This window comes from Macrotis lagotis, chromosome X (assembly GCF_037893015.1).
Source record: "Macrotis lagotis isolate mMagLag1 chromosome X, bilby.v1.9.chrom.fasta, whole genome shotgun sequence".
Lineage (NCBI taxonomy): Eukaryota > Metazoa > Chordata > Mammalia > Peramelemorphia > Peramelidae > Macrotis > Macrotis lagotis.
In genome coordinates this window covers 329824811-329848942 of record NC_133666.1, presented here as the reverse complement: position 1 = coordinate 329848942, position 24132 = coordinate 329824811, and the positions used below count along the sequence as shown (strand labels likewise).

The 24132-nt window shown below is 35.6% G+C and overlaps 1 protein-coding gene across 4 annotated transcripts in view; it reads left to right on the top strand.

Annotated features, from left to right (window-relative positions):
* Window positions 1-24132, top strand: part of LOC141497520 (palmitoyltransferase ZDHHC11-like) — a 201959-nt gene that overhangs the window by 119709 nt on the left and 58118 nt on the right. For all 4 annotated transcript variants that reach the window (XM_074200189.1, XM_074200187.1, XM_074200188.1 and 1 more), the window contains 3 exons: window positions 1572-1750; window positions 3640-3741; window positions 21993-22117. In XM_074200189.1, the coding sequence (XP_074056290.1) occupies window positions 1572-1750; window positions 3640-3741; window positions 21993-22117 (406 nt within the window). The remainder of the gene's footprint in view (window positions 1-1571; window positions 1751-3639; window positions 3742-21992; window positions 22118-24132) is intronic.

Sequence of the window (24132 nt, the reverse complement as noted above, 5' to 3'; positions counted from 1 at the left end):
TTTGCTGAAACCATTCCTTTTGTCATTTTTTATAATGGAATAATATTCTATTATATACCATGATTTATTCAACCATCCCTCTATTTATGCTCCCCATTAAAACATAAATAGTCTTTTGTTTCCAGTTCTTTGCCACAACAAAAAGAACTACTACAAATATTTTAATGCATATGAATCTTTTTTAAAATCTTTTTGAGGTATAGACCTATTATAGGCACAGTTAGGTCAAATGGTATGAAACATTTAGTGATTTGGGTCCATAGATCCAAATTGCTTGCCAAAATGGTTAGGTCAATTTAAAGGTCTATCAAAAGTGTAACTATAACTTTCTTCTTCAAATGAGAATTCAAAAATGCATAGTTACATTTCTCAATAATTTGAAGCATTTTTTCACAGTTACTGATAACTGAATTTTTTCCTTTAAGAATTGCCAGGGGAGGGGGCAGCTAGGTGGTACAATGGATAGAGCACTGGCCCTGGAGTCAGGAGTACCTGAGTTCACTTTCAGCCTCAAACACTTAATAATTACCTAGCTGTATGACCTTGGATAAGTCACTTAGCCCCATTGTCTTACAAAAAAACAAAAAAAGAATTGCCAGTTAAATCTTTTGACTAGATCATTCTGTTAAATTTAGCATTAAAAATATATCATAATATATTTTAGCTGGTTCCATATATAGCTTAGATATCAGACCTTGCTACAAAGACTTCTACCTAGTTGTTTGTCTTCTAATTTTAAGTTTATTTATGTAAAACCTTTTCAATTTTATGTAATCAAAATTGTCCATTTTATCTGCTATGATGCTCTCTATCCTTTGTCTGTTCATGAACTCTTTCTTGTCCATAGTTGTAAAAATTAAGTTCTTATTTGCTCCTGTAATTCGTTTTAGATATGTTCTTTTATAAAGAAGTCATTTGTCCATTAGAAACTTTTTGTGATAGGTGGTAAGACATTTTGGTCTAAATGTAAGTTCTGCCAATTTTTCCGCCACTTCTAGCAGAATAGTGAGTTTTTCCTCGGTTTCCAATCACTATGGTACTATATTTGTTTACTTCTGAATGTTGTGTACCTAATCTGTTCCACCTATTCAAGTTTTTCCTCTTAATTTTTAACTAATACCAAATAGTTTGGATGATTACTACTTTGTTGTATAGTTTGAGATCTATTACAACTGAGTTTCCTCCCCATTTCTTTCATTATTTCCCATGATAATATTGACCTTTAGTTCTTCCAAACAAATTTTATTTTTTCTAGTTCTCAAGTAAATCTTTGGTATTTTGATTAGCAAGACACTGAATAAGTAGATTAATTTAGATAGAATTATTATGTATATTATATTGGCCAAGGCCACCCATGAGCAATTAAGCACCCACTTAATTAAATTTGTCTTTTGTTTCTGTAAAAAAGAATTTGTACTTTTATTCAACTATAAGAGTAATTTGTATTTATATGTGTTTTGGTAAGTGGATTCAAATATTTTATAAATTCCTCTGGTTATTTTAAATGTAATTTCCTTCTGCTCTTATGTGGGTATATGTCTATTCCATTGTCCTTAACTTGTCTCTCTCAGGTGACTGGCATATTATTTGGACTTCACTTTGTTGTTCATATTATTGCTGTCACAATTGACCCTGCTGATCCAAATGTACGCCACAAATCTAGCTATGGCACGCTCATGCCTACCTTGGACAGAACTAAACATAAGCATGTAATTCAGAACCAGTACTGCCACTTGTGTGAAGTCACAGTGTAAGTCAACCAACTACCGCTTCACTTCCATTTTCTTCCAGATCAAAAGTCACAAAGGACAGCACTCTGTTCTTAGGGACCTTCAGAAAAGACAGCACTCACCCCTCCCAAAACCTCCATCAGAGTTAGAGAGAGGAAGTTTTCAATCTTGTAGATTGTTGCCTTGGGAATCTAACACTAGTTTTACCCTTTGTACCAGCACCAAGCATTGTTGTGACAGACTAATGAAGCAAATGCTGGGCAAGTAAAAAGATCCAATTAGAATTAGGGGTGAACAGTAGGAGGAGTCAATGTCAGCTGCAAAAAAATTTTATAGAGGTCAGAAGATTTATTGTGGATTCCAATAATGTTAGGCTCTCCATATTTAAGAATACTGGCATACACAACTGGGGAGCTTCCATTCAGACCAGGAATGAACCTTCCCTCCCCATCCTGTGACATTTAGAAGGTTTTTTTTTCCTTCAAAAATTTTTCTTTTTTTTCTCATTTATTTTTTTAGCACCACTGTAGACTTTAATATCACTCAGCAATTAGGTGGTATAATAGTAAAGAGAATCAAGTGATAAAATATATTTACATTTCTATATTAGTATTAGTAATGAGGTGTCACATATTCCTATTAATTTAACTTTAAAACTTGGTCCCTCTGTTGACCCTTGTAATGTTTTGAAAAATCTTGATCAACAATTTTATTTGCTACAATTGGGCTTGGCGGCAGAGGCCCCAGGTGATCTTGAGCAAGCCAATCTAACTGTAGCCCCTGTCTCCTAGAACCTTAATCAGGGAAAACCTTTACCTTCCTAGGAGGAAGGAAGGCAAAAGTCATTATGTCTAGTTTTAGAGATGAGGACACTGAGGCCTTGATCAAAAAAAGCAACTTTTCCAGGCCAGACTCTTAATTGATATAGGACTAGTAAATGTCAGGACTGAGACTCCATGTGACCTGACTCTGAATTGCTAGCTAAATATAAAGTGATATTCAAATATGGATAATAATATCCCCACTGCCATCCTTTGAGGGTCATTGTGAGGAAGATTATTGGAAGAGAGATCCTTTCTCTTCTCCATCAGATAAGAATCATGCTGCACCTCTGAGTTGAATATCCTATTGAAGAAAAGAAAAACATGCCAATCAGGTGTGGCAGTACACACCTATAAACCTTGCTTTTGGGGAGACTAGGACTAATGGATCACTTACTGCAGTTGGATTAAAGATGATTAGGTGTATATTACCAAGTCTGGCAACAATCTGGTGAACTCTGGAAGAAGGGTAGAAGGTTACCTGAGGAGGATCAGAATTTCTATATTGATCAACAGTGGTATCAGGCCTTTGACTGACTATTGCCCTTTCAACCTGGGAAATGAGAGATCCAGTTTAAAAACAATTTTTTTAAAGGGAAAACTAACTGAACCTTAAGGGGCTGCTAGGTGATGTAGTGGATAGAATGTAAGACCTGGATTCAGGAAGACCCATCTTCCTCAGTTCAAACCTGGTCATACTCTGCGACCCTGGGCAAGACATTTAATCCATTTGCTTCAATTTCCTCATCTGTAAAAATGAGCTGGAGAAGGAAATATCAAACCACTCCAGGGTGCCAAGAAAACACCAAATGAAGTCATAGAGAGTCAGACAATTGAAACAACTGGACAGAAAAGACCCTTAGCCAACAGTTACTCCATTGCCTTTTGTGAATTCTTTGACCAGGATTTTTTTAATAAAATGGGGCAAATGGTTGGGGGAGGGGGCATGAGGAAAGACATCCTTTGGAAACTTTCTTCTTTAGCTGTTGATATGAGGTGACTTTTTTAACTAGTTCCTAAAAGTTACATGCGTAAGAGTATGGTAAAATGGATAAATAACCCCCCATCTTTCCTTTTCCCTTTACCAGAGGGGTGAAAGCCAAGCACTGTAGTGCCTGCAATAAGTGTATCGCTGACTTTGACCACCACTGCAAATGGCTCAACAACTGCGTGGGAAGTAGAAACTACTGGTAAGGAATGATTGTCATGCTAGGGAGATATGTGTGTGAGATAGCCTAGAGGCAACCAAATAAATTCCATACCAAAGGCAGGAGCCTCACGTTCTCACCACCACAAGCTCTAAGCTTCAAGGCCCTGCTGGATTCTGGAATTTTGTTTTGTAATTTGATTTGGGGTGGAGTCGTGCTTGAGCAAGTCCTTTCCAGCTCATTAGCCTCAATTGTCTTTGGATCTTGTGATAGTAAAGAAGATAGTGGACTCCATTCCTTTCTAGGAGACTTACATAAGCATGTTCTCCCCTTATCCTTTGGGTCCTGATAGGCTGCACCTATCATGACTGAACAAGAATGAGGAATTTTACTCCAGTCTTCTATTAAGTGACCTATTATATCTACTTCCCCTGGAATGTCTATTTATCTCTTAGCCAAAAATTTTATATGTGGTTTTATACTGTCTCCAGAATGTTTTTTTAATCTGACTCAAAATTTTGCTCTTCAGCTACAAATAATTAAGTTCCTTTTAAGAAACGTTTATTGAAATACCTACTGTGGATAGGGTCTATAATATTAAAGTAACTAGCTTAGAGGAAAACTGACTTTGAAAGGGAAGTACACATTCATGCATAGGATATGGGTTGATGGGGGTACTATTGGCTCCTCTAGGTCTTTTGGGGAGGGCGCAGGAAGGGTCAAAGGATTATTCACCCAGTTGTGCTGGAAGATCTAATTTATACTCTATGTACCAGCTTCAGGGGCCATAGGAAGAAAGTGAATTATTCAATATCTGAGCCAACTAGCAATTTTCAGGATGTATCTTTGTCTCCACAATATCTGAACAACCTGATATGAAATAAAAAATCAGGTGGAAGACTTTGTCTTGATGAGGATGAAGATTCGGTAGAGTTTGCCAAGTACCAATGATTCCCTGCTAATACCTAGTCTAGGATAAACAAGAAACTTATTAACTTTTGAGTTTCTACATGAACAACCAAAATGATGACAGAAAAAATATGACTTTTATTCGGCTTATCCTATAGTTACTATGCCAGACTTGGTCCTAAAAAATTGAGGGAGTGGGAGAGTAGGAAATTGTCCTTGTTGATTTATAGGTACATCTATTCTAAGCTCCATATAGCCATAATGGTTAATGAAATGACTTTCAGTGCAATGCTTCTCAGAACAGTACTAGGAACACTTAACTTTTTTTTAAGAAAGATTTTATTTATTTTGAGTTTTACAATTTTCCCCCTAAGTTTGTTTCCCTCCCCCCACTCCCACAGAAGGTCTTTTAGTCTTTGCATTGTTTCCATGGTATACATTGATCTAAGTTGAATGTGATGAGAGAGAAATCATATCCTTAAGGAAGAAAAATAAAGTATAAGAGATAGCAAAATTACATAATATAACTTAATTTTTTTAATCAATATATTCTATAGCACAAATACAATGGGATATAATTATTAAACAATGACATCTGATAGAAAGTACATAAGAGAGCAAGTAAGTGAATTTGTAATAATGATACCAAGGTATCCAGATTATATTCAGTGTTATTGCCCTTACTCCTTCCAGATTGCAACCCTTCCTTTCCTGAGCTGCCCACCTTCTAAAGCTATAATGGTCTAAAAATTATTCACTTTGTAGCTGACCTGGTGACAAAACTTTCCAAACTTAGCTAGACTGGTCCTGAAACAAAAGACATTTCTGGGCCCATAATCAAAATGATTCAGGCTTGATAGGATTTGCCAGAGTTTGCATTCCATTGGCATACCTTTCAAGAACCCAGGGTCATAAAGTGACAGGATCAGAATTTTAAGAGCTAGAATAAATCTTTGATCACCTTAAGTCAGCTTCCTTACTCTACAAGTGAGGAAAGGAAGATTTCCTTTTCAAAAAGTTAAGTGACTTGCCTGAGGTTGTACAATTAACAATAGACCCAAGAATAGAACTCAGGATTCCTGACTCCTGATGGTACTTTTAAAGACATTTTCTAAAGTCTCTGGTTGTTACATGATTTATTTAAGAAATCTGATACAATTAATTCATATATATATATATTATATATGTATTTATATATATATGTACATATATATATATATATATATATATATATATATATATAAAATGTATGTATATATTAGTGGTGTACCTACTAGGCACCCCTAGGAATGAAAAGATAAAAGATAATCACATAATCCCTGATCTCAAAGCTATTCCAAGTAAATCTTTAAGACATACATAAATTATTCTTGGGAATAGATCTGTACTTTCTTTGCCTCAGGAAATTCCCAAATGAGGAAACCTCCTCTACCAAGGCAAGCTGACACTCTGACTGCAAGTTAGAGTCTTTGAGCTGCTACTTTTTCAGATTCACAAACCAACATATGTCAAAAGTAGAATTTGAAATGATGTCAGTTCTTTGTGCTATGTTGTCTCTAAATCACCTCAGTTCAAAGCAATGTTTGATAAATTCCATAAACAAAGTCATGAGTACAAGTATCTTAATTACAGATAAGAGAAAGGAAAATGAATGAATGCAATTTTGATGCTGTAATTTTTCCACAATAATATTGCAATGAGTGAGTTTGAAATTTTCAAAGGAGAAAGGAAATAGTTTTACAGATATTACTGATACTTGTTGATGAATCATGAATAATATTTTACCTGGAGAATATACTTTTTTTCAAAAGAAGCTGATTCAGGGGCAGCTAGGTGGTGCATTGAATAGAGTACTGGCCCTGGAGTTAGGAGGACTTGTATTCATGTGTTCAGTTCCAGCCTCACTTAACTCCATTGTCTTGAAAAAACAAACAAAAAGAATCTGATTTAATACCATTATACATATTACTAAAATGAATCTAGTTCTAGAAATTCATACTCCAGAGAGTAAAAGAAAGATGGAGAGAAATCCTTGAGGGGAGGAACCATATGTCTCTGTATTTGCTCTATCTTTGTACGTGGCAGATGTCAATAAATCTTTGCTGCATGAACAATAAAAGGATAAAAGGAACAAAAAAGAGAAATGGTTTATCATTACTGTAGTTTACTCTAAACTGTCCAACCATCTGAAGAATATGGAAGCTTAACATATATCACATAAGTGCCCTAGAGGCAAATGTGAGAAATTAAGTGCACTAATATCTCCTCTAACTCTAATTCTGCTAACATTAAAACATCTGACAAATTCTCAATTTGCCTTGTTGAGCATTTTATCTCTCAAAAAGTAGAGGGACAATTAAAGTAACTGTTTAATGTGACCAATAAATATAAACTAGCTATAGATGCAGAAAAACACTAGGAAAACCAGTCATATCACCTTAGATTCTATAGTAAAGGAGAAACAAATTTATCATATATTCAATTAAATTAATAAAAAGATTTATTACATCTACTACATGCAATTCACTCTGCCATGTCCCATAGAGGAGTAAAAGACATAGTCTTGAAACTAAAAAAATGCTTCCTCATGGAAAAAGACATACACACAAATAAAGTATCAAGCAGAACACATAAAAACGTAGGAATAAAATCCTCTAAGCTATCAGAAGAACAAAAGGATTATATCTGATTGAGTGGTATAAGGTAAGACTTTATGGAAGATATTGTCTTGGAATAGGGCCTTGAAAAATGAGTAGAATTTGAATCAACAAAAATCCAGAAAGGAGGTATTCTAGATTCAAGTCACCCTATGATCTATGATAGTTGCAAAGATTGAAGAACACATTCTGAATTCCAGTTTGGCTAGATTGCTCAACATATGTAAGGAAATATTTGAGATTAAAAAGTTGGTTGGAATTTGGTTGAAGATCCTGCCAAAATAAGAACTTCTTTTTTTTGGAAGGAGAGTTGATATGGTATGATCAGAAACTCCTCATTAGAAAGATTAATCTGGTAGGTGTTTTTAAGGATGGATTGGAAAATGAAATGTAGGAAATGAGTGAGATCAGTAAGGAGGCTATGGCAATAGTTAAGCACTGGACCTTGAGTCTGGAAGACTTGACTTCAAATCTAGCCTCAGATACTTACCAGCCTGGGCAAATCATATAATATCTGTCAGCCTCAATTTACTCATCTGCAAAATGTAAATAATAATAATAGCATCTATCTCCTAGAACTCTTTTGAGACTCAGTTGAATTATATTTGTAAAGTACTTTGCAAAATTTAAAGTGTTAAATGAATATCCAAAGAAGAAGAGATGATTAGACTTAGGGTAGTGATTGTGGTCATCAAAAGTGGAATTTAATGTGAAATATATTGTGATGTTTGATGAGATAGATGTGTGGAGAGCAAGAGAGAGGAAAGGAAAAAATATAATTCAGGTTTGGGCAATTAGTTGAACCATTAATATCAATAAGGAAATTAGGAATACAAGACAGTCTGGTTTAAAGGAAGTTGCATTTAGTTTGGGCTACTTTGAACTGGAGGCAGTAATAGAATACTCACGTGAAAATGGCAAAGTAACAGAAATATTGGTTTGTAACTCAGTAAAGAGATTGAGGATAAAGATAAATATTTGAAAGTCATTTACATAAATGTCATAATTGAAGCAATGAGAAGATGAAATCACCAGAAGAGAAAATGTAGAGAGAGGATAGATGAATAAAAAATGGAACCTTTGAAAATAGAGACATTTAGGGGAAGAGGAGGAAATGAGAAGACAGTGTTGGTGATCAGAAATTAGAAACCATGTGAATGCATTTTGACAATGAAGGTAAAGAATTTTACAAGTTTGAAGATGATAAAGTCATCATCATCATCATCATCATCCATTGAATACTGATGGCATATCAAGGTAAATGAAGACTATATAAAGGCCATTATATTTGATGATCCTGTCTTTCATTGACTTCTAGAAAAATTAGTTGTTCATTACTACTTTTTTGTCTTTGTTACATAATGTCTTCTCAATTCCTTAAATTTGGCCCTCTATCCCTAACACATGAGTAAAAACGAAATGATCATGGGGCACAATATCCTGAAACAGTTGCAGGTTAAGTTAAGCATAGTGACACATAGTAGGCACTTATTAAATGTTTATTGACTGACAAGGTCTTTGTAAGATTTTACCATGTCTATAAATAGGAGGAAAAGAGCCAATAGAATGAGAGCTTGAAGAGAACCTATTAATAACTGACATTACTAGAGCACTTTAAAGTTTGCAAAGAACTATTTATAGACATCATTTGAGGTTTACGCAGTCTTGTAAGATTCATACGCTTAAATGGATCTGTGAACTTACTCACTATGAACTTTTCACCTGGATAGATTTTAGGATTTTTTTGGTTCAGACCAGTAAATTTGTTTGTGCTAGAATACTTCTGGTAAGGACACTCCTCCTATCAATGCAGATCAACAAACATTGTACATTTTATATTCTCAAAAGTGTTTCCTGATACATCCAAAAATTAAATTATTTATCCAAGGTCATGGTGGTGTAATTCTAACTTATATTCTCCTGCCCCTGAGGTAGCTGTTAGGTAAATAGATGCCTTAGATGTTATTTTGGTCTGAGGGCACTGAGGTTCAAGGGACATGTTGTTGATGTTAGAGGTAAGGTCTTTTTGAGGTCTTCCTTTTCATATTAGGCTAAATTATAATATCTAGAACTAGTAACAAGTTATTATTGTTGTACATTATTGGTTTGTGACCTTCAGTCCCATTTACCTCCTTTTCTAACACAGAAACTCACTCACTGATTTTGTGGAAAAGCAAAGAAAACTATATAACCAGTGTTGTTCATTCAAGCCTTAGATGGTTCAGAATTTCCTTCTTTCCTTCTTTTTCTTCATCATTCTTCAGCAATGTGTCCTTCTAACTATTATGATAGCCAAGAAAGGAACAAATTATAGTCATATCATATGAGAGAGGACTTTGATCTCAGTTTTTCTAAAGGTTTTTATAGGACTAACATTTTTTGGTGCTAACTTGATTTTATTAATTTTCATCTCAAGTTTTGGATTATACATATCCACTTTACCATTCTGTCTTTCAATACAGAAGAAAGGGAATGGAATTAGGCCACTGATAGAAAGATCAACTTTAGAAATGAAAAGGATCACAGATTTAACTGAATAGAAAAGATAGGTATAATGATATAACTAGAGACCCTAAAGGAGAATATAGCTTAAATATAAGTGATCCTTGAAAAATGAAATTCTAACTATACAAAAGCATGTTATCCCAAAGAATATTTTTAAAAGAGGATAAAGTACAAAAAAAATTAATATGGTTTCTTGGAATTCTCTATGATAAGTGTATGCTTAAAAAAGATAATTTGTAAAAGATAGATGGAGGGGTGCATAACTGAATAACATCTCTAATTATCACTAAGGAATCAAAAGCCCAGAATGAACTAGGCCCCTAATAATTTTAACTAGAAGAGACTCTTGTTACACTTTTTACAATAATCTGCATTTGAAGCAATAAAAAGAAAGAAGGGAAACATTTCCAGCTTTGATAAGAGAGAGTGAAAGCAGAGCTACTTAAATTTTACTACTATCTCCTCCAGCAAAGATAGTGGTACTTAACATAGATAGGACAGCAAAATATGAAGAGATAATTAAGCTCAAAGCAGGTGAAAAGATTATGTAAAACAAAAATGTGGCTATTTTTAATAAGTGGAGCACTGTAGACCCAAGTAAATTCTATATTGGAAAGTTACAGAAATTTGTAGTTATGTTCTCAGATCATTGGTGATGATCTTAGAGACATCATGAGAAGTGGAAGAGGTAACCACTTATGGATATGGAAAAATGATTTTTACATTTCTAAATATGATAAAGGTTGAGTTCTAGAAATTGTCATTGTAATGCCAATTTCCTGAAAGATTTTAGAATGATTTCTTAAATTATTTTTGAGCATTTTGCAAAGTTTATCATAATTTCTAGGAGTCAACATAGGTTTACCGGAATAAGCAATTCCAAATAATTTTAATTGGTTGTATAAGAGAGTAATGTTATACATTTAATGTAATATGAATTCAACAAAGCATTTGACAGCATCTTCTATAATATTCTCATGGATAAAATGGTGAGGTTTGGGCTGGATGATAACACAACTGATTATAATCAATATTAATTAAGAATATTAATGTTGATCTGAAGTGAATGCTCTAGTGTAGTATCACTTGGCCCCATCTTTGGTTACAACCCTTTCAACTCTTTAAGAATATGAGTCATTCCCAATTGATAAATGATTAAAAGATATGAACAGGTAGCTTTCTGGTGAATGAATCAAAACAACTTATATGAAAAAATGCTCTTAATCATTATTGATTAGAGAAATACAAATTAAAACAACTTTGAGAAATCATTCTACATCTATCAGACTGACTAAAATCCCAGTATAACTAGGGGAAAAGGACAAAAAGGCTAAAATATTTATAGAAAGGTTAAAATATTTGTAGCAGCTCTCTTTGTGGTAGCAAAGAACTGGAAATTGCAGAGGTGTCTATCAATTGGGGGGAATGGTTAAACAACTTGTGCCATACAGTTGTGATGGAATCTTCTGTATAAGAAATGCTGAGCTCTATGATCTTGGGAAAAACATGGCTCGACTTGTACAAAATGTATGTTGATCAGATTTTCATAAGTCAAAACTGGGAGGGTTAAACAATTTTATAGATGACAGAATCAAGATTCAAAATGATCTTCAAAGGTTGGAAAACTGGGGGAAAGTGACAAAGGCAACTTAACAGAGATAAATGTAAACTCTTACATTTAGTTGCAACAGGCAACTGTATATTACAGACTAGATCAAGGATGCTAAATTCAATTCTGGTAACCATATTTTAAAAGGTATATTGACAAATTATACTTGCTCAAGAGAAGCATTGGTAGGGTAATACATGTTCTAAACAATCACATCTTTAAGAAAAGACTTGGTTGAGATGAGCTTATGAAAGAGAAGTCCTGATATAAGATTGGTATTAGAGGGGATAAGAAGAGGAAATGAGAGAACACAAGCTAGTTGTCTTCAAATAGAGTACTGTGCTAAAGAAAAAATAAACTTGTTTTGTATTGCTCCAGAAGATAAAATTAGAACTCAGGGATGAAAATTGGATAGAGACATATTTCAGTTCAATATATAAAAGAAATTACTAATAAGAGATGTAAGCATTTGCTGAATTGAATCAAATTAAACAAGAGCTCTCCAACAATGGAACAAAATCTCTTCACTCTAAGTATTTAGCTAAGACTGGATTTCTGCAAATCAAGGATGCTATTTAAAAAAAGGTCCTACAATGGATTGGAAGCTAGACAAGATGATTGCTAAAATCCTTTCCAACTCTTACATTTGTGATTCTGGGATCACAGCTAATATTAAGATGGAGATAATATGGAAAGATAAAGAACTTTGTAGTAATGATTATAAGGATTCAGAACTATTTGAATGACTGAAACAAGAGAGGGTAATTAATGAGTTGAAGTGAACTTGTAGTGAGTCTTTAAAGTAGGCACTCAAAGTACTATCCTTACCCCAGGAATGTTCATTATTTCTACCAATGATCAGAGAAAGGCCTAAAGAACATACTCATCAAATCTGCAGATGATCCAATCTAAGAGTAAAAACTTAGCATATCAGCTAATAGAATAATAATTCAAAAAGATCTAAATAAGCTAGAATAACGATATATAAAGTACTACAGTTGGATTTAATTAAAAAATCAGCCTCATAGGTACAAAATAGAAAAAGTATGGCTACATAGAAGGTTGTGGGAGAAAGAAAAAAAATCCTGATGGGGTTGGTTATAGACTGCAAGTTCAAAATGGCAACATGATGCCCCCCAAATTAATATTTTAAGTCACATTAACACTGGTCAGTTACCTCAATATGTATGAAAAGCCCATCATGTTGTTTTTATGGAAGACACAGAAAATTGTGAATTAGATAATAGGACAAACCAATGAATTAAAAATATATCAAATGGGGAGGCTCAAGGAGTAGCCATTGGTGGCTCTATGTCCACTTGGAGAAGGTCCTCAGGGAAATGTACAGGGAATCTGGATTCAATCTAATGCACTTTAATACTTTTATAAAAAATTTGAACAAAGGGATAGAATCTTTATCAAATATATATGTATATATACCCAGCTACATTGCAAAAGCAAGTTTTAACATTTACTTTCAATATATATGAAACAAATTTAAAATCAGCATCTAGCATATTGGATAGCAGAAGCAAGATTCAAAAAAGCATCTTGACAGGCCAGCACATCTGAATCAAATCAGATGAAATTAAATATGGATAAAAATAAAGTCTTGTTCTTGGGTTCAGGAAATTGACTTTATAAATACAAGATGTGAAAATAATGTTTATATTCCAGATTATATGGAAAAAGTACTGGTGGCTTAGTTGAAAGTTAAATTTAAGTCAGTAGTATGATATTGCAACCAAAGAAGATAATACCATCTTGGGTATTCTTGGATATATATTAAGGAAAGTAAGACTTCCAGGAATCAGGAGAAGATAATCCCACTATACTCTTACTTGATCAAAACCTATCTGGGATCCTGAGTTCAGTTCTGAGTTAACTAGGCAGGGTTATGATGCAGTGGATAGAGTGCTAGACCTGGAGTCAGGAAGACTAGAGCTCACATCATGTCCTGCTAGCTGTATTCTCTGCCTCAGTTTCCCCTGCTATATAATAAGCTGTTGTGAGGATCAAATAAAAAATACAGTGTTTTGCAAACCTTAAGGTCCTATATAAATACTATTATCATCATCTTCTTCATTAGCACCACAGTTTAGGATAGACATTGATAAGCTAGAAATTATCTAAATGAAGACAACCAGAGTAATAAGAGTATTCAAGTCTTTGACATGAAGACTGATTAAAGGAATTGAGTATAGAATGAGCCTGGGGAAGAGAAATGAAAGCAAGGTATATGACAGTTATTTGCAAATTCTTAAAAAGACTATCATGTGTAAGAGGGAAAAATTAAAGTAGTCTACTAAAGTTTCACAGAGGCAAATTTAGGTTTGACATACAGATTAAACTTCCTAACAATTAGAATGATTGAAAAGTCAGGGATTTCCTCAGTAGAAATTATTAACAAATAAATCAATGAGTTGTTCTATATATCTCTCAACTCTGAAATTCTGTCACTGTAGTTTTCTTGTGTGATTTTCTCTGTTTTATTTTATTTTATTTTTAAATTTTTTACCCAGCTACATTGAAAAAGCAAGTTTTAACATTTACTTTGAAAAAGTTGAGTTTCAAATTCTGTCCTTTCCTCTCACTCCACTCCCCCCATTGAGAAAGCAAGTTTCTTGGTGTAGGTTAAAAATGTGTAGTAATGAAACACATTACTACAGTAGTCATGTTGTAAAAGTAAACATAATCCCTGCCCCCTCCAAGAAAGAAAAACCTCAAGAAAAGTAAAGTGAGGGGAAAAAAAGTGTGCTTCAGTTTGTATTCAGACATCATCAATTCATTTTTTGGGGGATGGATAGTATTCTTTTTTTTTTTAGGTTTTTGCAAGGCCAATGGGGTTAAGTGGCTTGCCCAAGGCCACACAGCTAGGTAATTATTAAGTGTCTGAGGCCAGATTTGAACCCAGGTACTCCTGACTCCAGGGCCAGAGCTTTATCCACTGCACCACCTAGCAGCCCCAGCCCCAATAGTATTCTTAATCACAAGTTCAACAGAGAAATTGCTTCAATATTTTTTACCATAGTTGCTACTTCTTGCTGTGTTCTCCTCCATTTTATTTCCCCCCAACCCCCACTTACTCTATTCTTTCTTTCCTTTCATCCTGTCCTGTCTTAAAAGTGTGTTATATCTGACTACCCTCTCCCACAATCTTCCTCTCTTCTATCACCTACACCCCCCTCCCCTCCCCCTGTCCCCTTTCTCCCATCCCCTTCTTCTCCTATTTTCCTCTGGGGTAAGATAAATATCTATACCCAATTGAGCATGTATATTATTTCCTCTCTGAATCCCTTTCAATGAGAATAAGGCTCACTCACTCCCCCTCCCCCTCCTCCTCTCCCACTCCATTGCAAAACCTTTTCCTTGCTTCTTTTATATAAAATAATTTACCCCATTCTACTCTCCTTTTATTATCTCCTAATACATTCCTTTCTCATTCATTAACCCAATCTTAATATGTTATACCTTCAAATTCAACTCTCTCCTGCTCTTTGTCTATATATGCTCTAATCAATGAGAACATTCATGAGAGTTATCAGTATCATCTTCTCATGCAGGAATACAAGCAGTTCAACAAGACAATTTGCCCTTCCTGTCCACACTCTTTATGCTTCACATGAGTCCTGTACTTGAAGATGAAACTTTCTGTTCAGTTCTGGTCCTTTCAACAGAAAAGTTTGAAAGTCCCCTATTTCATTGAATATCCATCTTTTCCTCTGAAAGAGTATGCTCAGTTTTGCTGAGTAGATGATTCCTGGTTGAAATCCAAGCTCTTTTGCCTTCCAAACTATCAAATTCCAAGCCCTATAAGCATTTAAAGCTGCTAAATCTTGTGTTATCCTGATTGTAGCTCCATATTTGAATTGTTTCTTTCTTGCTGCTTGTAATATTTTTTAACTTCTTATTGTGGAAGTTCTGAAATTTGGCAATAATATTCCTGGCAGTTTTCATTTTGGTATCTCTTTAAGGAGGTGATTGGTAGATCCTTTCAATTTCTATTTTTATTCTGGGCTTTTAGGACATCAGAGCAATTTTCCTAGAGAATTTCTTTAAAAATGAAGGCTAGGCTCTTTTCCTGGTCATGACTTTCAGGTAGTCCAATAATTTTTAAACTTTCTGTCCTGAATCTGTTTTACAGGTCAGCTATTTTTCTAATGAGATATTTTTTATTTTCTTTTGGTTTTTCAATCTTTTGGTTTTGTTTTATTGTTTCTTTATTTCTAACAAAGTCATCTGCTTCCCTTAGCTCCATTCTACATTTGAAGGAATTATTTTCTTCAAAGAATTTTTCTATCTCCTAGTTCATCTGACCAGTTCTGCTTTTTAAGGCATTCTTCTCATCATTGACCTTTTGGTCTGCTTTTTCCATTTGACTCAAACTTAAGATGTTATTTTCATCAGTAATTTTTGGTAATTCCTTTACCAAATTGTTGATTTGGTTTTCATGATTTTCCTGCATCGTTCTCATTTCTCTTCTCAATTTTTCTTCTACCTCTCTCATTTGATTTTCAAAATCTTTTTTGCATTCTTCCATTGCCTGAGACCAATTCATATTTTGGAGGCTATGGATCTAGAAGCTTTGTTCTTGTTATCTTCTGAGTGTGTAATTTGATCCTCCATGGGTACAAAGTAATTGTCCATGACCAGATTTATTTTCTTATGTTGTTTGCTCATTTCCTCAGCCTATTACTTGATTTTAACTTTTTTTTTTTGTTAAAATGGGGGTTCTGCTTCCAGGGTGGAAGATGCACCATCCCAAGTTTTTGAAGGTTTTTGTAATTGTTTTCAGGGACACCTCCCCAGGGACTTCAATTCCTTCCAGGTCTTATGAGACTAACTGCTTTCCTGACCTGTGCTCTGGTCTGTGGATAACCACAATCACTCTCCTCTAGCCTGGAACTGTGAGGAGGGTCCCTGTTCTGCTAAGGCAGTAAAACTTTTTTTCCTGAGACTGGGGTTCCAGACTACGACTTGGATTTGAGTATTGGCAAGGCAACAGATTTCTGCCTCAGAGATAGATAGCGAAGTTACCTTCACAGACTCCCACAACCCCTTACTATCAGTGGATTGAGCAATCTAGAAGCAGCTGCCGGGTGACTCCTTGCTGGGTGGCTCCCCAGTCATGCTTGTGCTCCCCCAGGATCAGGTCTGTACTGAGACCCGTGCTGGACCAGGCTCTGCTCTTGCTCTAGTGTGCAGCAGAGTTACCCTGCTGAGATTCCCAACTGTCCATGGCAAGCCCTGGGTTGAGAGGTCTGGAAACCACAGCTGCTGCCACAGACCCAGGAACCTTCAGGGACCTAGGTGCTCTGCAGGCTGTTCCTGGGTGATTGAACTGAGGGTCCTTTGTAACCCTAGTGTAACAGCCCCTTCCAGTGAATCTTCCAAGTTGTCTTGGGTCACTTAATTGTTTCACTCAGACCTTGTGTGGGTTCTACCACTCTAAAATTTGGATAGAGTCATTACTTTAAAGGCATTTGGAGTGAGCTAGGGGAGAGCTTCTGGGAGTTCCTGCTTTCGCTCTGCCATCTTGGTTCTGCTCCACCCCCAAACCCCCAACTCCTATCCCCCCTTCTCCCTCCACCCCCCCCACAGTAGTTCTGAGATCAACCCTTCAGAGACTATCCAATTTGAAGATTGAAGAGAGTTGAATAAAAAACAAAAAGGAGGACAGATGGAATTCTAGGGAATAGTAATGAAAAGGAGTTATAGTTTATAAAACACAAAGTATAAAGGAACAATAAAAAGAAATGTGATTTTTTTTTTGTCATCTAAGGAAGTCTTCAGCCATTATGATAATTATCATAGCCAAAATGTTTTTTTTTTAGTCTCTACTGAAAACAAAATAGGAATGGTAGGAATAATGGGGTTATGTAGGGACACACTCTTCCTTCAGGGAAGGGTGTGACATTGGCTATTGCAGAAATAAGTTGGATTTGCAAGATAGACTTACTGGGAGCTGGTTATTTCATTCTAGGTATCATGACTGCATTTCTCATAACTGTTATCTGGTAATAGTGGTGCCAATCAGGGTAAAATAAGCCTCTGATTTTCAGCCAGCTACCCTTAGGACTAGATAACTGAGAAGTAAGAGATTAATTCAAATGATGCAGGCACTTGATTTGCACTGGTTAGATTACATCTGGAATATTGTGTCCAGTTTTTGATACCCTACTTTAAGAGGGACAAGGATGTTGGCAAACTAAATTTCACCCAGAAGAGAGCAATTAAAAATAGTATGGAATCTGGATGCCACATTATCTTAGGATTGACTGATACAGTGGAAAAATTGTTGTTTTGGAATTATAAAAACCTTAGGTCTAATCACAGCTTTAATGATTTGCTAATTTTGTGGCAACAAGGTGGCACAGTGAATAGAGGAGAATTTATCTTCATACATTCAAATCTGGCCTCAGACACTCCCTAAGTGTCCCTGGGCAAGTCATATAACCTTTACCTCCATTTCTCATCTGTAAAATGAGATGGAGAAGGAAATGGCAAGCTACTTAACATTGCTTGCCTTAGTTTTCTCCTCTGTACAGTAACCTGGAGAAGGAAATGACAAACCACTCAGCTCTTATTGCCAAGAAAACCCAAAATGGAGTCACAAAGAGTCACACATAATTGAAAAAGACTGAACAACAGCAACAGCAGCAACAAAAAGGTTTTTGGGGGGATCCTGGGCAAGTTATTCAATTTCCCTGGCCCTTATTTCTTTATTTGTAAAATGAGGTGGATTGACTAGATGCTCTTTAAATTCTCTTCCAGGTCTAAAACCTTTAAATATGAAAGTTTCACCCAGAGGAAAAAAAACAAGTTAGAGGGTACATATCTGCCATCTTCAAATATCTAAAGGACTATGTAATGTGGAAGAGAGCTATTAGAGCTATTTTATGGGGGAAGGTTCTAGGCTCTGGAGGATCAGAAGAGGGTTCACATAGAAGATGGCACTTGAAATGAATTTTGAAGGAAACTAGAGATTATAAGAGGCAAAAAGGTGAAACTTTCCAATCAATAGAGATTGGGAATAAATTGCTTTGTGAAGTACTGAGCTGCCCAGCACTGTACATTATAAACAAACAGAGGCCAGTTGATATTACCACATTTATTAGGCAGATTGGAATAAGTGACCATTAAAGTTCTTTTCAACTTTCAAGACTTATGATTCAATGAGTTTGTTCAATTCAAGTCTATAATCAAGTCACACTATATCTAAGCTGAACCCCAAACTACTATTATAGAAGCCCTATAATGGAAGGACATAAACTTAATTTGGCATGATTTATTTTTAGTAAATCTATGTTAGATTCTAGTAATTTCTGTTTTTCTTTCTAAGTGTTCAGAAGTGTTCAGAAACTCTTCTGTTTAATAACCCATTCTGGCATTTTGTTGGGGTTTAGCACCATGATTACTGGAGTGGGGTCATAGTTTTCTCATATTTTTAAAAGTTTAGAAAACATATTTATTTTCACTATGTTATTCAGTCAATTTCAGTCATGTCTATTCTTTGTGATCTCATTTGGGGTTTTCCTTGGTGAAGAATCTAGAGCAGTTTGCTTTTTCAACTTATTTTATAGAGGAGGAAACTGAGCCAAACAGGGTTAAGTGATGCCCCCAGGGTCACACAGCTAGTAAGTGTCTGAGGCCACATTTGAACTCAGGAAGATGAGTCTTCCTCACTCCAGGCCCATTGCTCTCTCCACTCTACCAACTAGCTGCCCCCCCCCCAACTTTCACACTCTTTCTATCTGCAGATATACTTAGTCTGAGTAACTCTCTCACCTTTTGAGCTTATCTGTCTCCCATAGCTTGTTGATCTTTCCTTTTTAAGTCTTGGGTCATACAAGCTGATTTTTCATGTACACTATTTTCCTCATTTCTTTTTAGCATCATAGAATCACTGACTTGGGATGAGACCTCAGAGGGCATCTAGTCTAATTTCTTTGTAAATACTGCTACAACAGTATTAAAGGCACTCATTCATTTCTTGTTTAATGACTTCAGAGATATGGAACACTGCCTCCTGAGTCTACTCATTTCAAATGGAGAGTGCTCCAATTGTTAGAGTTCCTCATATTATGCCAAACTCTATTTCTCTTGACTTTTCCCTTTCTTGGTCATAATGCTGCCTTCCTTACTGAGATAGAATAAATCTAACCCCTCATTTACATAAAAGTCTTTCCTTCATTCCCTTATCCTCCCTTACCTTAAGTCTTCTTTTAAACCAAAAAATGTCTAGTTCCTTCAACCAGTCTTCATTTGAAAGTATATTTAATACATGAAAGGATATACAGATTATATTTGCAACATTCTCTGTAATTAAACACTTGTAGTTACCAAGTATTACCATAAGATGGAGTTTATATGTCATCTTGTATTTTTCCCAAGTGAGCAGCCCAAGGCTTCTTCAAAAGCCAAATTCCCTGACTCCAAGGCCAGTGTTCTATCCACTGAGCCATCTAGCTCCCCCCACTGCACCACCTAGCCACCCCGAGAGCCACTGATTTCTAATCTACAAGGGACAATGGTAATAACTCACGGTTGGGTATGTTTGTTGTTTCCAAGCAAACTGGAGAGTTAGAGAAAAGTTGAAGTAAAATAGTTGTTCAAACATCAGCAGTTATTCCACAGGGCTCATATATGCATGGGAGGCAATTCTTCCCAACAGTGTCAATTCTTTCTAACTTTCCTACCATCCCTACCACCCCTACAGTGTTTCTGAATTTGGCGAACAAAAAGCAGTGGCCCCTTATGGAGGACAGATTTTTATCAGGGACAATTGTCTTACATGGCCTCTTCAAATAACATTTAGACAGCCTCCTGCTCCTCCAATACATGACATTACTGCCTTAGAAGACAGTTTGATATAATGGATGGACTTGGGGCTACTACCTAAGTTTCAAACTCTTCCCTAGATACATCTCTGAGCCTCAGTTTCCTTATTTGTAGCACCAGATTGTTGTGAGAATCAAATGAAATTCTAATTGCAAAGTGTTTTGCAAACTTTCCTCTCAAGTATCATTGTACTTTGCTTCTTTCCAGAATCCCCCTCCTGCCTATCCCAACACATAGCTTTCATGCCATGGCTTCTAGTACTGCATTATCAAAAGACACAAGTTCCCCTTCCTTTCAATTGCCCATGGCTCCACTTATAGGCTTTACTCTCGTGAGTTTCTCTGAAGCATTGGATACTTTGGACCTCTGACTCAATCTTGAATCTCTCCTCCCTGAACTTTTCTTGTATTTTTGCATTCTCTCCCTTTTATTGCTTTCACTTTTTTTCTGACTCCTCCTCCCCCCACCCCCATATAACGATCATGGACAATTCCAAGCCTCAGTCTTCCTCCTCCATCCTCAGCTCTGCCCTTATTTCCAGAAATCTGCCCTTCTGTACACTAAGCCTTTGCTTCAGCTTTCTGGTCCTTTTTTATTGTCCAATTTCTATAAAGGAGACCTTGGGATTTTATTTAATTAGTTGCTAGATTCCAAAGATCATGGAGAGATCTAGGTTGCATCTCCCCGTGACCTCATCTTCCAATCAAAAATCTGGTTACCAGGGCAACTAAGTCACTAGCATATGGTGCTTCTATTCTTTCTCCTGATACTCCTCCAGGCTTCCCACCCTCTGTCTTAAAAAAAGAAAGAAAGGAATGACAGAAAAAAAAGGAAGGAAGGAAAGGAAGAAAGAGAAAGAAATTATCCTTGATATGGAAAGGATTTCTTTAATTTAGCCCATCATTTTGTAACATCTTCCTACTTCTGGAAAGGTTTTTTTTTTTTTACTTTTCCTCTCAACCAAAAGTTCTTAAAAAGGATTAGTATTTTCCCTTTTGATCGTTTTAAGAATATTTTGGCCAGAAATGGTTTCTTGGTTGTTTTTGTCTTTTTTTAAGTGGTTTCCTCACAAAGGATAATATACCATTGTATAGGATGATTGTAAACATCTATTAAAAAAAAAACTTTATCTTCTTTAGGAATTGGACTGTCTTCAGTGAACTGAGAGAACTGAGGTTCTTCCTGTTTGGAGTCAGCAGTTTTTGAGGTTCATTCAATCACCTGATCCTTCTTCCTATTGATAAAAGAAGTCATTCTGGGAACAAAACCTTCTTGAATCTAGAATTAGATCTAGCATAAACACAGAGGAACACATCCATTGTTTCCATAAAACATTTAGTTTGTACAAAAACAAAGGCCACGTAGAGAGAAGCCTGTACTCTCATATGTAATAGAATTTAATTGTGCTCTCTATAAGATTATACCATAGATTTCTGGAGAACTAAGAAGGGAAATACCAGTGGGGCCCATAGAGCAATAGACTCAAAACAAGAAAAGTGAAAATTAATCTTTAAAAATGTGACTGATATGAAATGATTATCTCAGAACATAATGAAGGCATTCACACTTTTACAGACTTGAGTTGATAACAATAGAAAACTTGGGCTTCTGATTAATGGAAATTACAATGAGTATTAATTTTTCTGCACTTTAGCCCCAGCCTTTGTGATGAACATTTATCTTTCAAACTCTATTTGTATTTATATTTACCCATAGGACAAAGTTTGACTTGTTTTGCATTTTTTTTTTGTCATTTTTGCTTCCCTCCTCAGGTATTTCTTTACTAGCGTGGCTTCCGCTGTTCTTGGTACCCTCGTCCTTATTATATTACTAATGTACGTCTGCATCCAGTATTTTGTGAAACCAGAAGAACTTCGTAGAGACTCCCAGTTTGAAAGTAAGTTATTCAATTTTTTTTTAGAATTGCATTTAAACAGGGTGATTTCATGTTATGATTTTTAATACTTTGTCTGTTGTATCTGTGAACTTTCCAGTTTACTTTCCAGTAAACTTTTGCAGGTAAGAAGTGGTTGGTATACATCACAGTTGGTTAGCCTAGTTTCTCCTTCCTGCAGTGGAGAGTTCTTGAGTTTTTGTTTGTGACACAAACACAGCTTAGGCTGATAGGCAGTTTACCATTTCCTAAAAAGTTTGGTGGCAGCATGAAGACTAACAAGCAAGAATATATGGCATCAACATCATGTGGTTCTAGTTTTTGTATGATACCCTAAATTGTGAATCCTCAGAATTGCAGGATTTCAGCAAACAGTAGGTAGAGGCTTTGCTGCAGCCTTGCCCTGGATGCTGTGTCCCTTGTAAGAATCAGGTCCAGCTTGTCAAGGAAATTTTGTATTTTTGCATTCTCTCCCTTTTTTGCTTTCATTTTTTTAGAGAGTATGTCCCAAGGCCCAGGATGTGCTGGCTACTTTAGGTCTATACTATACATGCCAGCCACCACATAAACCTATATTGGGACTTTATTATGCATAGCTAATCTCTGAATGATCACAGTAGCTCCCATTGGTTAGGCAGTAATTTTATTCATTCTTCAGGAACTCCTCAGGGGGATTTAGGAATGAGTTGTGGGTTCTTGCTCACATACACATACACACACACAGACACACTCACATTCATACCTAAAGATGCACACACTTATTCTACTCGAACTTTATCACAAAACACTTCTCTGTAATACAGAATAAGACAGCCCCAACTTGGACCTCACCCAAAGGATTCATTACCAGAATTAAGAGCTATAACATCACCAAGACACAGACTCCCAAGGATAGAATTCTTTCAAGGACATTTGCCTCAAGTGATAACAAGGTTGTGGAAAATTCAGCTGAAAATAGGATTTGCCCCTACTTACCCTAAGTCAGCTGTAGCCCTCTCAGGGCAGAGGAAGGGAAGGGAATGAGTATTTTAGTAGTGTCCACTCTGAGCCAAATACTTTGCTCAGCACTTTTGAAAATATTATATCATTTGATCCTCCAACATCCAGGATTCACAATACAGGTCATCTTACAAAAACTAGTACCCCATGACCTTGAGATCAGGCATCTCTAACCTGGTAGCCATCATATTGCCACCAAATCTTTTAGGAAATAGAAAGTCACCTATCAACCTAGGCTATGTTTGCTTCACAGACAGATTCAGCACAAGACAAATAGCCTCAACATGGAAGAATAATTAGCAAATTAATTAATTAGGGTCCTCCTTGAAACTGATCGTATTCATTAAGATGTTTTGCATTTCCTAAAGGAATTAATGTCCAGGAGTAAAAGATAATGTGTTTGAATTTAAATAAATGTTATATTAAAATTAAATGTCATTAAAATTTCACAAATCTACTCATATTTCATTGCAACAGCTCAGGCTAGGTTAACTCTCTCTTTATGTATATCTCATGAAGGGATAAGGTTTTACTTAAATGAAAACAAATTTATCCAGAAGTAATGTGGCACCGTGGACAGAGAACCAAATTCTAAGTTGGAAAGAACTGGGTTCATGTACCAACTCTGAAACCTACTGGCTTCTTAAATCATTTAAAATGCTCAGTCCTGGAGACAATTCTTTAAGATTTCAAGTTGGTTTGCAATACTTGACCTACATAAATAACAGGAGGTTTTTCATTAAACGCTCCATATACCAGTTAGATCATAAATTATTATCCTTCACCAAAAAAGAAGGTACCTAAGAATTGAATTTATGATTTGCTAATTTCTTTTATCTCAATTTTAGCTGCCATTCAATAATCATAATATTGACCAGTAAAAGTTACAGAAAAATAGCTCATACAGTTCATTATGACTACTTATTACTAACAATAGCTAGCATTTTTACAGTACTTTGAAATTTGCAAAGTATTTTATAAATATGATCTCATTTGATTCTTACAACAATCCTGGAAGG